Source organism: Phoxinus phoxinus, assembly GCF_949152265.1.
Source record: "Phoxinus phoxinus genome assembly, chromosome: 23".
Taxonomy (NCBI): Eukaryota; Metazoa; Chordata; class Actinopteri; order Cypriniformes; family Leuciscidae; genus Phoxinus; species Phoxinus phoxinus.
In genome coordinates, this window is record NC_136898.1 from 4,010,169 (window position 1) to 4,026,126 (window position 15,958).

Sequence of the window (15,958 nt, forward strand, 5' to 3'; positions counted from 1 at the left end):
TAGTTGCAAAGGTACTTATAGTTAGTAATGTCTAAAGTGGACTATCGAACCGGCTCCTCCCCCTATGGGTGGTGTCGTGTCTCATATTACAAAATGTACTGCACAAACACATATCGTCGGAAAGGTCTGAGACTCAAGGTTACCATATTTGGTTTTGTGATATAAGTGATATTGTGACAGAAAGTTTTTAAGTTGTTACAGGAGAACGCATTAAAAAATCAATGGAATGTGGATGGCTATTTTTGGCTAACTTCAAATTTGGTACACAACTTGGTTAGATATATGGCTTTGACTTTATAGCATTTTAGAGGAAAAGGTAAAGTACAATACATAGGTCAGTACATTTGCTTTATAGTAAAATTATTTACAAATAATGTTAACTCAAATTAAAATGCAAACTGGAAATATTAAAATAAAAGCTAACTCAAAATATTTTATATAATAAATACAATTATGGCTGGCAAGTTTGTCAAATCACTGATTTTATGAACTTAACTGCATGTCCAGATTCATGAAAAGAACAGACATTAGGCTTTAATTGGTCTTCAAAAAAGAAATGGCAAGGAATTGCCTTATGAACTTTTGGGTCATATTAAGCTCAAGAATTCTGCCTTGAATTCTGGCCATCATTTAGAGAAGCATAGAGGTTTTAGTGGTTTGTGACAGATGGTAAACCAATGTGTTCATGCAAAACAAAAAAATGGGACCAGACGATTATCAGCACATTCTAGTCATTATTTAGTAGTTTAATTTGTGCAGTGTAAACAATAGCCATGCATGAAATGCCTTAATGAAAATATCCATATTTGTTCTGCACTCTTGAAAGATGATCCATGTCTGTCACCAACATGTCAGTGACAGACACTGTTTCAGGTATAAAGCTAATAAAGATCAATTTGAGCTAAACAAAAGAAATCATAAGTTTGTCAACCAGTAAGCCAAATGAATGGGTCGAGATATTATGTAATAGTATATAGAAACTATTATCTTGAAGTAATTGGCATGAATATTTGACTTTTTCACGTTTATTTTTAGTTGTTTGAACAGGAAAAAAACAGATAGCAGAGCACATCATTAGCTAATCAGTTAATTAAGGGAGATAGTGGAAATGTAATATTGATGCATGCCAAGTAATCTGTCGGAAATAAAGATGCTGTGACCATTTCAATCAATATGATCAGCTGGGTTAAAGTCCAGCTTAATTACAAAATAAATCAAATATCTATGCTTGCCAGTAAGGATTGATGCTAATGTTATGCTTTTCATTGCCAGTAGGTGGCAGTATGGGATACCCTGTGATGTGATTTAAAATGGATTAAACTACATGTCTTAGTGCTAATGATACTAATTGGTGATCTATGATGTATTATCGTATTTTCATATATTTTTAATATTTTGAGTAAACAAATTGACATAAAAAATCTTAGAAGTCATGCATTTATGTCTTTAGAAGTCTTTAAAATCAGCACTGTATGATGCATTTGTATGTTGTATTTTCTGTGCATTTGATTATGTATCTTTGCAGTATAAGTGTGGTCGTTTGCAGGCAGTACTGCAGTTCTCAGTGTTGCAATGTGATCATTTGAATGCAGCAGAACTGCAGGTTTCAGTACTGCGTCAAATTTAACAACACTTCATTCGTGTTTATGTTAGAAAGTGCTTGACCACATGCATGTCAAGTCATTATTCTTTATGACTTGAAAAAGAATAAATGATGTCCATTGAAACTTGAACTAGAGCCACAGTCCACCGCTGTGTGTGAGTGACTGCATCAAAATTAATGATTTGTTGTGGTTTGTTGCACAAAATATGAGACAAAATGTATTTCTCTGCACATGCTACACAACTTTATTGTGGGTTGAATCTGTAGAAGTTTTAAAAACATAATTCGTCATATATTTTAAATGACTCTTGAGCTCGGTAATCCTTACCGACTCTTGCTTGTTTTTGGGCCATTCTTTGGCACACACGGATCAAGCAGAAACTTCCAGGAGTTTTCCCAATCGCTCAGAGATATAGAAACCGTTGCCGGCTCATGGCTTTTTAAATTATTTGAGAATTTCCAAGATTCCATCCATTCTGCAAACTTTCCTTTTCCATCTTCATCTTCCTTGTTGCCTGATCTAACATTACGCCTTGGTCGTGGTTGCGTCTTTGCTATTTTACACGCATCGCTCCATCTCTTCTGCTGTGGTTTCTGCTGATCTATGTTTGAGTAAATGTGCTTTCTTTTTGTTGCAGTCTTTGTCATTATCACAGATTCATCCGCAGCCGAAGCAGAGTTGTTCCCGTGCTTTGAGTCAAAGTCCATCTTCATGAACCTCCAGGACTTGCTCCAGACTTTCAGCATCAAGTCTTTGACCAAAGCAGAAGGTAAATAATAGATATGTTTGTGTTTTGAACAAAGGATCACGTCTTGTGCACTGAATGACTTTGACTTTGCATCAGGCCATGAGGCGATGTCCTTTGGTGGTTGTGGGTTTGACATCTTCCATGATTGACCCCACTCTGACCTGCCCTCAAACTGGACGGATTTGAGCATCGCAATGCTACTGACATCCGACGTTAGCTGGAAATTCAAATAACATTCGCCTTGTCTTTGGTAAAACTCTGTGCCAGTAAACATCCAAGAATTATCCCAATCTAGAACTTCTTTTTTTATGAGATGTGCAAGTCCAAGACCATCAAACCTCTTCTTAACCCTCCATGAGTCATTCCACTCTTTCGCGGGATGTCGTTCTTTGAAGGTCTGATAATCGAATGATCTGCTAAATGCATTCGATGCTCTGCGAAGTTCCTTTCTGCCTTTGATTTCCATTGATTTCTCAAACCAAGTATGTCCAGGCTGGAAATCCTCCAAGCCGGAGAACCTCCAAGAATCCGTCCACTCGGTCATGGAGGGTCTATCATGGTTGCGCTGATGAGTTGATGATTTCCATGATTGTTCCCAGTCTGCCACAGATCTTGCGTATGTCTGTTGACGCACTGGCTGGGTTGATGGACCTTGCCTTTGTCTTTCCAGAAGATGCTGACGTCTCGTAGTCCTCCAGGACTCGGCCCAGGTACGAACCCCTGCTGGTCCATTATGCGGGATATCCTCATTTTCTAGCACTCTTCTAATAGGTCTGGGCTGAGCATTGGAAGACCAACCCTGCTGCCACAAACTGCTGTCTTGATTGAGCGTTACGTTTGTGAACCTCCAAGAACTGGCCCATTCAGTGAGAGTTTGTGATGTGGAGGAAAATTGTGGAAGTGGACGTCTCATGTTCCTTAATGCTCTTTCTTCTCTCCGCTGGCGTTTCAGCATCTTCCAAGAATCCTTCCAGTCAATTTGCTCTGAGAACTGGAGCATCTCTCCCCGCTTTTGGATTCTTGGCAAAGCAAGTACGTTGAATTTCACATGTTCACTTTGTTGCTTTAAATTGTCTGGTTTCGGTGTCTCAACCTTAACTTCCACATCCCTACATTCAGCTTTATTTATCTCTTCTTTATACTCTAACAGATTTTTTATGGTCGTCCATGATTTTTCCCAATCAGACGCCGGTGCATCCCTCCCACCAAACTGAATTGTGTGCTTCAACTCTCTAGGCACATTCATTATCACATTGCAGATGTCAGGATGTAGTTCCTCCACCGCATGAGATTCGATTGATTTCTTCTCTTGTTGTGATGTGGTTTTTGCAACCCTCCAAGATTCACTCCATCCTAGATTATTACCTGTTTGTGACTTCATATGAAGCTGCTTCTTTAAGTACATCCAAGAATTTTCCCATGGTAATTCAGCTTGTGTTTCCTCATTATTCAAGGGCTGAGTTGAATCGGGCATGATATCCCCTCCTTTCACAGGCTTCATTGTCTTCCAGGATTCGTGCCAGTCTATTGCACTTTCCTGATTCTGATCTCTCCACAGGTTGTAAAATGTGTTGCTATCACTTTTATTAGTGCCTTCATGAGACTCTTTTAGTTTCTGAGTGAATATCCAAGACTTCTCCCACTCTGCACTGGCCAGATCTTGTTGAATGAGCTTGAGATCTAATGCTTTGCTGAGCTTCTCCCACAGAAACATGTCATTGGAGCTCATATTGTTGTTGGTGTCAAGCCCAAGATCAGACCAGGGTTTACCGTCAGTACTTGGCTGAAAATTGAGACACTTCCATGACTGTCCCCAGTCAAATGCACGGGGACTTTCTTCAGGTTGTGGCAAAGGCTGCGAGAACTTCCAAGACTTCGACCACACCATCAATCCCGGGCAGCTTTCATTGAGGTGACGTAACAGGGCCAGTTTGTTGGCTTTTGTTGTTTTCGTCAGGTCCACTTGCTTCTGAATCCGACTGCTCTGGAAACCTTGCGGCCTTCCCAGGTGCGTCTTTTTAGCCTTGTGTGCATCAAGAGTTGATTCTTCAGGAAGCTTTGCTTTTCTCTCCAGTCTTTTAGGGGTTTTTATCTTGTAGGACATGCGCGCCTGCCAATCTTGATTGATTCTATGACAATTTTAATTGGAATGGACAACAAATGAAAAAAAAAATCTCATTAATTAATGTGGTTTGAGTAAGCTTCTTTTGTTTTAACCGATTAATTAAAGATAGCTGTTGTTATTAAAATGAATATTAACACAATTAAAGCAATTAAAGTTGAAGCGACCACAAGCTCATTATTAGTCCTGACTCCTGAATGGCCTTATTATCTGCAAACAAAGTAAGCAGAGAGGCAGATGGGATCAAACATACAAATGCTGCATTCATGCCATATCAGAGCTACTGTAATTATAAGATGACTCAGAGAATCTTCTCTGAACTTTTCTTGTGTTTGTCAGAAATTATTATTTTCTATATCAACGCTCAAAATGCACCATTGTGCATTTCTCCAACTTGCAATTATGAGTTTGAGAAAGATGTGAGTTTTTTTATGGGGTTAAAATTGTTTCATTATTCCAAATAAATAGATTGAAATTCTGAAATAAATGTAAAGAGTTTCACAAAAACTAATAAAATTCGATTTGCATATTATATGCATATTATAATTGTACTATTAGTTTATTTATTTAGAAAAGGGACAGTGTACATTAATCAACAGTCACGAATGTAAATGTGCCCAAATTAGCCCGAAGGCTAGTTTTCATTGGTAGTCCCTTGGATTGGTATAGCTCAATAATTGGACTCCACCCACCATCTCCTTAAGCCAATCAGATAACAGCCATTTGCGCTGACCAATCATAGCACGCTCAAGCTTCAACCAATCACAATTTGTGATTTTATTCTGCACTGGCTAAAATAGGAAGTATAAGGCCCATACAATTGGTACAGTAAAACATGTTTAAAATGTGGATTTCTTTAGACCATTACACCGTGTATTACATTTACATTTAGTAATTTTACATTTAGTCATTTAGCAGACGCCTTTGTCCAAAGCGACTTACAAATGAGGACTAAAGCAAGCGAGTCATTGTGAAGAGGCAAAAACAACGCAAGAAGTGCTCACAATACAAAGTTCAGGCATTGCTCAGAGTAGCATAAATCATACAAAGGAGGATTAAAGGGAAAACATTTTTTTTTTTTTTATTACTATTATTAAGCCAAGCCAGTAGTATTATATTTTAGAAACCTTTAAAAATGCCAGAGAAACAGCATTCAGCCTCGCCATAAACATGTGAGTTTGTGTAATTGGTGAAATTGCTGTCACACAACAGCCATTTTATTTATTTGTGAATTTGATCCATTTTTGTGAAACTCTTCACATTTATTTGTGAATCTCAATTTATTTGGAATAACGCAACAATTCTAACCCCATATGTTGTTATAAAAGGGAAACTAATAATTACAGTAATTTTGACATGGCATGAGCACAGCAATATAGCATGATCATAGATATTACAAAAGGGTTACAAATATTTTCATCAACAAAACATATCAACAAACTGCCTCAAATGCACTTTAAAGAAAATGTTTGGCCCACAAAGTTGTTTCATAAATATTGAGTCATTTTAGAGAGTTTTTCTGATTGACAGATGCAGTAAAATGAGAGATTCGGCAGGTCCTCACCTTTCCAGAGCACTCTTCCGTACCCTCTCCTCTTCCAGCTGTCGTTTCTGTCGATGCTCCCTCAGTCTGATTTCCCAGACATCCTTCATAATTGAAGAGCCACATACTAACACCTCTGCGTTTTTGTCCATTATTGTAGAGACTCCTGCTGCAAGCGGAGATGAAGCTGTCAGTGGAAGAGCGAAATTGGATTTCACAAGACTGCAATGTTCCCTTGCATAAACTAACCATAAAATGTGCATTTGTTTACAATAGCTCATCTAACAGCATGCATTTGATTAAGCTATTTCATTTAACCAGGGCAGGCAATTAAATATAAACACGGTACAAAACAAATGCGGACAAAAAAAATACTATTTGAAACATTTGCGCAATTTATAGAATACATTTAGCATGCAGGGAATCATCACTTATCAGGCAAAAACAATACCACATGAAATTGCTTCCGTGATTAATTCTAAAATTGCATTACTGGATTGTTCTTTAATGCTATATTTAAAAGCAATAATCGTGTTTACTGCTAGCAATATTAATTGCAATTTCATAAGTGCACGCAGCATCCAATCCTGCGGTCCTGTCAACATAAAAGAGTATTTCTCTGCAATAATGAAATCAAAAATAAATGTTTACCCGTCTGACTGTCCTCTGTTAAATGAGCATCTGGCTTCAGAAGCGACTCATATAAGTGTCAACTGTAACTTAACTGGCCCGTGTAACCAGGGCTCTTGACCCGGCTATTTATAACACCCCGCGGGACGGTTGCCACGTGGCTCTGTAACTCGTTAAAGAAATGCTTGTCTGCATTCATTTAAAAATATTCTTTGTATTTCATGGGACTATACTCGACCAGATTCACCGTTAAACCCGTGACACGAGTCGCTACAGGGATGTCCTCACACTTGTATAATGGTTAACGTCGAGGGAAGGAGATGTCAGATTTCAGAATGAAAATGATGGAGCTGGTAATTAATTCACTGCATTTAGGTGGTACATGACACATTAATAACTTTATTCCTTTGAATTAGGATGGAAGGATAAAGTACAGTGTTTCAGGGCCGTGCACTCAATATAGCCACTAGAACATGATGTTTGCAACGAGGTTGAAATATGTTATGAATGTACAAACTGTATATGGAAATGACTGGGCATACAGTAGCGAGTAAAAATAACCATGAGCCATAAAGTCGTTAATTTAAAGGTGACACTTGCTTACACTGCATACATATAATCAAATATATTTCATATTTATATATTTCATTGTACATTTGACAAACTTTGATTTCAATTCAATATCTCTTGTTAGCAAGTTTGCACCAATATTATTTTGGTGTTTTATTCTCAATGCTGTTGTTTTTTTTTTACAAATTAGAAACTAATAATTACAGTAATTCTGACATTTTATGAGCTCCGCAATAGCATGTTCACTTCACAGATATTAAAGTGCCCCATTACCATGCAGTGTGTAATATGATCCTGGACCACAAAACCAGTCACATGGGTCAATTTTTTGAATTTGAGATTTATACATCATCTGAAAGCTGAATAAATAAGCTTTCAATTGGCGTATGGTTTGTCAGGACAGGACAATATTTGGCCGAGATACGACTATTTGAAAATCTGGAATCTGAGGGTGCAAAAAAATCGAAACATTGAGAAAATCTCCTTTAAAGTTGTGCATTTATGTTTGCGATTGTGCTGCATTCACTCACAAAAATACATGTTTTATATATTTACGGTAGCAAATTTACAAAATATCTTCATGGAACATGATCTTTACTTAATATCCTAATGATTTTTGGCATAAAAGAAAAATGTATAATTTTGACCCATACAATGTATTGTTGTGTATTGCCACAAATATACCATGCGACATGTGACTGGTTTTGTGATCCAGGGTTGTGAATGTAAAAGGTCTGTAAAGTTATAAAGATCGAAGTTGCATGACAAATAAAGTTATTGTCTCCTAAAAGAAAGAAGTGATTTTGAACTGCTGAAACGAGATGGCGTCCGTTTTTCTATATCAATTCGAGACTGAGTCATTCCCTTTCTGCCTGACGACTCGTTTCAGCAGTTCAAAATCACTTCTTTCTGCACTGAGGAATCAAGCACTGAGGAAGCCTCCGGAGCCGAAACTAAAGTAAGAAAGAGGCGTTTCGTTTCCGACGCACACTGTAAGCGCCAATCACGACAGACTGGGCCATCTGGCCAATCAGAGCAGAGTCTTTCAGTGAGGAGGGGTTTAGACAGACTGAATCTTCAAATGAACTGTTTTTAGACTCTGAGAAATGAGGTGATGTGCAATGTATATTATAAGAAAATTAAAGTATTTTTTGCCCTTGGCTGCATGTAAACCTATTGTAGTCTCCAAAACAAAATTAGGAGCCTTTAAAATAGCATAATAGGGGCACTTAAAAAAAAAAAAAAGGCAAAGGAATGAGTTAAAAAATATAATAAATTTTTGAACGTGTATAAAATATAACTTTTTCAATTCAATATCTCTTGCTATCAACTTTACACCACTGCTGTTTTTCTCTTTTAGTCTCGATGCTTGCATGAAAACTTTTCATTTTGCACCGCATTTGTCCTTGTTTCTCACAGAAGTTGCTGACATCCTGAATCGTAACCTTTCAAACGGAGTGAAGAAACAGTGCTGTGCCATTCAGAAGCCAGACAGCTCATTAGGAGAGAGAGCGTCAACCTTTGCGCGGCTGATAATGATTCGTCTGTCATTACCGTGTCAGTTTTCAGAATAGAAATCACAATAATCAGGTCTGTCAAATGTTCCCCATAAGAAGCAGAAACTTACACTCGCTGTCACAGCCAAGAATGACATGCATATTCAATCAATAACGCCTTGTCGAATGAATCCTAATTGAAATATTTCATTACATCAATCCAAAGGCAAGCTTGTTAAGTGTTTTGCAACATTTAAAAGAATAATCAACCCAAAATTCATGTAAATCAAAACCTGTATGCTGTTCTTTTTTGACAACTCTTTTGCATACAGTGACAGTTCATGACCATGTCTGCCAAGCTTCATAAAGGACAAAAAGTAATATAAAGCACAATGAAAGTGGACTTGTGCCTTATATTCAAAGTCTTCTGTTATTTTATGAGCAAAAGGCTCACATTTAGCATTTCCAATCTCATTTTCTTGTTTTTCCACAACAAATCGCAGCTTTTGGGTTTGGAACAACATAAAATGACAGTTTTCATATTTGCACTATCAGATGATTACAATTCCATCAATGGATGGCATTAAGTATTTCCTCAGATGAAATTGGATTACGGTCCTGATAAGGGATAGTTCACCTGAAAATGAAAAAAGCATTTTGTGTTTTGTGAAACACAAATCCAATTTCATATTTGGAAAAAAATTAAATATTTGGAAAACGAATATACCCAAGTCAAGTAAAAATCAAAGCACTTCTTACCGGTGTTGATGTTATTATATCCATGTAAACATGCTGGAACACGTAATGGGCCTGCACTGGCATTATCCGTGGGCTTGTTAATTATGGGAATGAAACACAAAGATATGTAAATGAATTATGAGCCAGCAGGGGGCTCGTCTGAGTCAGAGCCTGAGAGCTTCACTCAGCATCATCATCAAACCGCTGGTGTCTCGTTTCCTTTCACACGCAGCGCTGATCGTACTTTTATACGACATATTTTGGCCGGGGATCAAATGAATCCCATGTGATAAAGTGATGAAGTTACATAGATTTAATCAACTTTGACATGTATAATATTTAAGGTCTTATATTTACATGGTTGGAGATCACTGTTGCTCGTGTATGAAGACAACTTTAATCCTTTCATTTTCTTTGCACTGGTGGAAAATGAATGAACTGCAAACGGAGTGAAGATGAAGGTCAAATCACGTTTCTTGTTGAGGAGAGGTAGGCTACTTTCACTGTAAAAAATGTCACCGAAAAGATTTTTCGAAGTTGTAGCCTATATAAAACAATGATTATTGGAGTTTGTTTTAAAAGAAAATACAATTTCAGTCTTTCTACAACAAAATTTAATTTATTAAATTTAAATATAAATTTAAACTATAATGATAACTATACAGTATTAGCATCCACTCCACCGCAGCACACAGTAAATTCATCTGCAGTTTTAAATCCTTGAGCTCTTTAAAGCAGGATGGATTCTGATTGGCTGTCAAGGTTTTTATCGTGCATCAGCTGACAAAAAAAAAATCGTTCTGAAAGTGATTCCAGCGATATTGTTTCTCTGTGCCATTATCGTCCTTGGCAGGGTTTGACATTAACTTTTTTGTTCAGCCACTGTGGATAGTGGTTTTCCAAAGTTAGCCACTCAGCATTTTCAGTGGCCACAGTTTTGACATCGATACCATGGGGGAAAACTGCCATATACATTTTTAATATATCTCATAATTTGGTGAGTGAGTGAGTGACTGACTGACTGACTGACTGAGTGACTGACTGACTGACTGAGTGACTGACTGACTGACTGACTGACTGACTGACTGACTGAGTGACTGACTGACTGACTGACTGACTGAGTGACTGACTGACTGACTGAGTGACTGACTGACTGAGTGGCTGACTGACTGACTGAGTGACTGACTGACTGACTGAGTGACTGACTGACTGACTGACTGACTGACTGACTGACTGACTGAGTGACTGAGTGAGTGACTGACTGACTGACTGACTGACTGACTGAGTGACTGACTGACTGAGTGACTGACTGACTGACTGAGTGACTGAGTGAGTGACTGACTGACTGACTGACTGAGTGACTGACTGACTGAGTGACTGACTGACTGACTGAGTGAGTGAGTGAGTGAGTGAGTGACTGAGTGAGTGAGTGACTGACTGACTGACTGACTGACTGACTGACTGAGTGACTGACTGACTGACTGACTGAGTGACTGACTGACTGACTGACTGAGTGACTGACTGACTGACTGACTGACTGACTGAGTGACTGACTGACTTGAGTGAGTGACTGACTGACTGACTGACTGACTGACTGACTGACTGACTGAGTGACTGACTGACTGAGTGACTGACTGACTGACTGAGTGAGTGAGTGAGTGAGTGAGTGACTGAGTGAGTGAGTGACTGACTGACTGACTGACTGACTGACTGACTGACTGACTGACTGAGTGACTGACTGACTGACTGACTGAGTGACTGACTGACTGACTGACTGAGTGACTGACTGACTGACTGACTGACTGACTGACTGACTGAGTGACTGACTGACTTGAGTGAGTGACTGACTGACTGACTGACTGACTGACTGACTGACTGACTGACTGAGTGAGTGAGTGACTGACTGACTGAGTGACTGACTGACTGACTGAGTGAGTGAGTGAGTGAGTGAGTGACTGAGTGAGTGAGTGACTGACTGACTGACTGACTGACTGACTGACTGAGTGACTGACTGACTGACTGACTGAGTGACTGACTGACTGACTGACTGAGTGACTGACTGACTGACTGACTGACTGACTGAGTGACTGACTGACTTGAGTGAGTGACTGACTGACTGACTGAGTGACTGACTGACTGAGTGAGTGACTGACTGACTGAGTGAGTGAGTGAGTGAGTGAGTGAGTGAGTGACTGAGTGAGTGAGTGAGTGAGCGAGTGAGTGAGTGACTGAGTGAGTGACTGAGTGACTGACTGAGTGACTGAGTGACTGAGTGACTGACTGAGTGACTGACTGAGTGAGTGACTGACTGACTGACTGAGTGAGTGACTGACTGACTGACTGACTGACTGAGTGACTGACTGACTGACTGACTGACTGACTGACTGACTGACTGACTGACTGAGTGACTGAGTGACTGACTGACTTGAGTGAGTGACTGACTGACTGACTGACTGACTGAGTGACTGACTGACTGACTTGAGTGAGTGACTGACTGACTGAGTGACTGACTGACTGACTGAGTGACTGACTGACTGACTGACTGAGTGACTGAGTGACTGACTGACTGAGTGACTGACTGACTGACTGACTGACTGAGTGACTGAGTGACTGACTGACTGAGTGACTGACTGACTGACTGACTGACTGACTGACTGACTGACTTGAGTGAGTGACTGACTGACTGAGTGACTGACTGACTGACTGACTGAGTGACTGAGTGACTGACTGACTGAGTGACTGAGTGACTGACTGGGGTGCGTTTCCCGAAAGCATCGTTAGCCAACTATGGTCGCAAGTTCCATCATTATCAGCATAGTTCAACGATTTGGTGTTTTCCGAAACCATCGTTCCAACGAACGTTCGCAAACAGCATCGGAAACTTGTGTGGTTGGAACGACAGCTCTCGAGCTGTGGTTAGAAGCATAGTTTCTAGTTTACATGAGATATAGACTGAATAAATCCTTATCTTTAGCAAAATAAGCAAGCTGACATTCAGTACAACCCGTGTTATTTATTTAGAATACATACAAATGTAATTTACGTCTTTTAGTTTGTCAAGAGATTTAAAACACCGTTTTTGAAGACTGCGCATGTGCGAACGTGCTCTACTATGTAAGAACGAGCCAAATATTGAGTCTGGTAATAAAGCAAAATAACTGAGAAAAATTATAAATGGTCTTCAGATGACATGTCTGTAACTTATATGACAAAATCTAGCGTTAATTCGATCTTAAAAAGATGAATTAAAATAATTTATTAGTCCACCACGTGCGAGACGTCATAAACCAACGTGGTTGAACGATACTTTACGACATACGGTTTCGGGAAACAGTCGTGACGAGCTAGTTGATTTCTCCAACGATGCATCGTACTATGGTAGTTAAGCAGTGAGCTATATAGTTGTACGGGAAACGCACCCCTGACTGACTGACTGACTGACTGACTGACTGACTGACTGACTGACTGACTGACTGAGTGACTGAGTGACTGACTGACTGAGTGACTGAGTGACTGACTGACTGACTGACTGACTGACTGACTGAGTGACTGACTGACTGAGTGACTGAGTGACTGACTGACTGACTGACTGAGTGACTGAGTGACTGAGTGACTGACTGACTGAGTGACTGACTGACTGAGTGACTGAGTGAGTGACTGACTGACTGAGTGACTGAGTGACTGACTGACTGACTGACTGACTGACTGACTGACTGAGTGACTGACTGACTGAGTGACTGAGTGACTGACTGACTGAGTGACTGAGTGACTGACTGACTGACTGACTGAGTGACTGAGTGACTGACTGACTGAGTGACTGAGTGACTGACTGACTGACTGACTGACTGACTGACTGAGTGACTGAGTGACTGAGTGACTGAGTGACTGACTGACTGACTGACTGACTGACTGAGTGAGTGAGTGAGTGAGTGGTTGAGTGAGTGGGTGAGTGACTGACTGAGTGAGTGAGTGAGTGAGTGAGTGAGTGAGTGAGTGAGTGAGTGAGTGAGTGAGTGAGTGACTGAGTGAGTGAGTGACTGAGTGAGTGACTGACTGACTGAGTGACTGACTGACTGACTGACTGACTGAGTGAGTGAGTGAGTGAGTGAGTGAGTGAGTGAGTGAGTGAGTGAGTGAGTGAGTGAGTGAGTGAGTGAGTGAGTGAGTGAGTGAGTGAAGAGAGGAGGGTTTGTGTGTCACTCACTGTCGGAGAGAGAGAGAGAAAGTGCAGCTGGTATGGTGTATCTATCCTTTGGAAATTGAGTGCCTATTGGAAGCGTTTCAGATATTTTAGTATCGATATGTATTGACACATCAATATTTTTGACAACACTTACACTTAGTTTATTATTTCAGATGCCTTTTAAAAAAATTAAATAAGTTGTTATACATGAAAGTATTATACAAACATTTAAGACATTTCACCTTATATAGAACATTTTTGGCATAAAGGGTTCTTTAAAATTGAGTCAAGAAGCCTAGGGTTCAATAAAGGACCTCATCTAACCTTTTGTTCTAAGAGTGTACAATAAAAAAATGTGAAAATCAAACAGAAGAACACTGAAGAACGGACCAGCATCAATCTGGTATCTTATGCACAGGCAAATGTCTTCATAAAATGTACTGTAACAGTCTTATTTGAATTGCAGTCTAATTTAAAAAAAAAAAAAAAAAGTGAATCGTACAAGCACACATTTAATCTGGATTTGTCCCCTCAAATCGGTGTTTCGCTGTCCACCTCTGCTACTCTAATTACCTCTCATATTCCTCTGGCAGCAACATGACAGGCTGTCAGCCGTAAGAGACAGAAACGCACCTGTGAGCAGAGAGAATAAATCACCTTTTGACTCCTTCTGTGTCTATAACAAAAGGGCATCCGACCTGAAGACAGCAGAGCAGCGTGAAGAAGACCCGTGACCTTGGCGGCTCACTTGTTGCTCATTACCAGACATGATTTAATATCTCTTTATGTGAGTGAATTATCTAATTAAACCTCAGTAGCCCATAAGCAAAGGAAATGCATGCATTTATGAACTCTCCTTTGCAGAGAGTCCAAATTAAATTGCATATGAAATAAACTCTATTTTCAGGTGGTTTCTTGATGAAAACTTGCTGCTATGATGCTATTGTTGATGTTGCAGGACATTGCTATACACTCAGTATTTATTTTAATTACCGAAAACTATTTTTAAAAATAGAAAAATAGTAAACTACAAAAACGCCCATTTGTGAAATAGTTTGTTACTTGATGCTATAAAAACGGTGGTGTAACGTCATGATTAACAGCTGTGATTGACAGGTTCTCTGAGCGAAGTAGGCCTAGTCACTGAAGCACCAACAAACTTTGAGGAGATTGTATACTTTATTTTAACAAGCCTCTTGTCGTACTGCAATCAACAGACATCAAAATTGGAGCAGAACGGAGCAGACATAGGTCAATTGAAAAGTGCAGGGAGAGTGTGTGCATTCTGCAAGAGTGAGGTCGGGGCGTTGATTTTGCAGCTTTACTTCCTGCTCACTACTGCGCAGGTCTGGTCCCGAGATCGCCACTGCGCAGGTCTGGTCCCGAGATCGCCACTGCGCAGGTCTGGTCCCGAGATCGTTACTGCGCAGGTCTGGTCCCGAGATCGCCACTGCGCAGGTCTGGTCCCGAGATCGTTACTGCGCAGGTCTGGTCCCGAGATCGCCACTGCGCAGGTCTGGTCCCGAGATCGTTACTGCGCAGGTCTGATCCCGAGATCGCTACTGCGCAGGTCTGGTCCCGAGATCGCTACTGCGCAGGTCTGGTCCCGAGATCGCTACTGCGCAGGTCTGGTCCCGAGATCGCTACTGCGCAGGTCTGGTCCCGAGATCGCTACTGCGCAGGTCTGGTCCCGAGATCGCTACTGCGCAGGTCTGGTCCCGAGATCGCCACTGCGCAGGTCTGGTCCCGAGATCGCTACTGCGCAGGTCTGGTCCCGAGATCGCCACTGCGCAGGTCTGGTCCCGAGATCGTTACTGCGCAGGTCTGGTCCCGAGATCGCTACTGCGCAGGTCTGGTCCCGAGATCGCTACTGCGCAGGTCTGGTCCCGAGATCGTTACTGCGCAGGTCTGGTCCCGAGATCGCTACTGCGCAGGTCTGGTCCCGAGATCGCTACTGCGCAGGTCTGGTCCCGAGATCACGACTGCGCAGGTCTGGTCCCGAGATCACGACTGCGCAGGTCTGGTCCCGAGATCACGACTGCGCAGGTCTGGTCCCGAGATCGCCACTGCGCAGGTCTGGTCCCAAGATCGCTACTGCGCAGGTCTGGTCCCGAGATCGCTACTGCGCAGGTCTGGTCCCGAGATCGCTACTGCGCAGGTCTGGTCCCGAGATCGCTACTGCGCAGGTCTGGTCCCGAGATCGCTACTGCGCAGGTCTGGTCCCGAGATCGCTACTGCGCAGGTCTGGTCCCGAGATCGCTACTGCGCCGGTCTGGTCCCGAGATCGCTACTGCGCAGACTCAAGTCCCAAGATGTCAGCGCCA

At 41.0% G+C, this 15,958-nt stretch overlaps 1 protein-coding gene across 1 annotated transcript; it reads right to left on the reverse strand.

Annotated features, from left to right (window-relative positions):
- Positions 1-1,364: 1,364 nt before the first annotated feature.
- Positions 1,365-9,837, reverse strand: LOC306991399 (uncharacterized protein). Its single transcript, XM_079599173.1, has 4 exons — positions 9,809-9,837; positions 9,473-9,545; positions 6,039-6,204; positions 1,365-4,481 (listed from the first exon to the last, which is right to left on the reverse strand). The coding sequence occupies exons 3-4, from the start codon at positions 6,167-6,169 to the stop codon at positions 1,928-1,930; spliced, it is 2,685 nt and encodes an 894-aa protein (XP_079455299.1). The 5' UTR covers positions 6,170-6,204; positions 9,473-9,545; positions 9,809-9,837; the 3' UTR covers positions 1,365-1,927.
- Positions 9,838-15,958: the final 6,121 nt, after the last annotated feature.

Bases quoted from the DNA above. Each gene is read 5' to 3' on its own strand.
- LOC306991399 (XM_079599173.1), bottom strand. From the start codon at position 6,169: ATGGACAAAAACGCAGAGGTGTTAGTATGTGGCTCTTCAATTATGAAG. The intron at 4,482-6,038 runs GTGAGGACCTGC...AAATTGTCATAG, and splicing joins CGGAAGAGTGCTCTGGAAAG to AATCAATCAAGATTGGCAGG.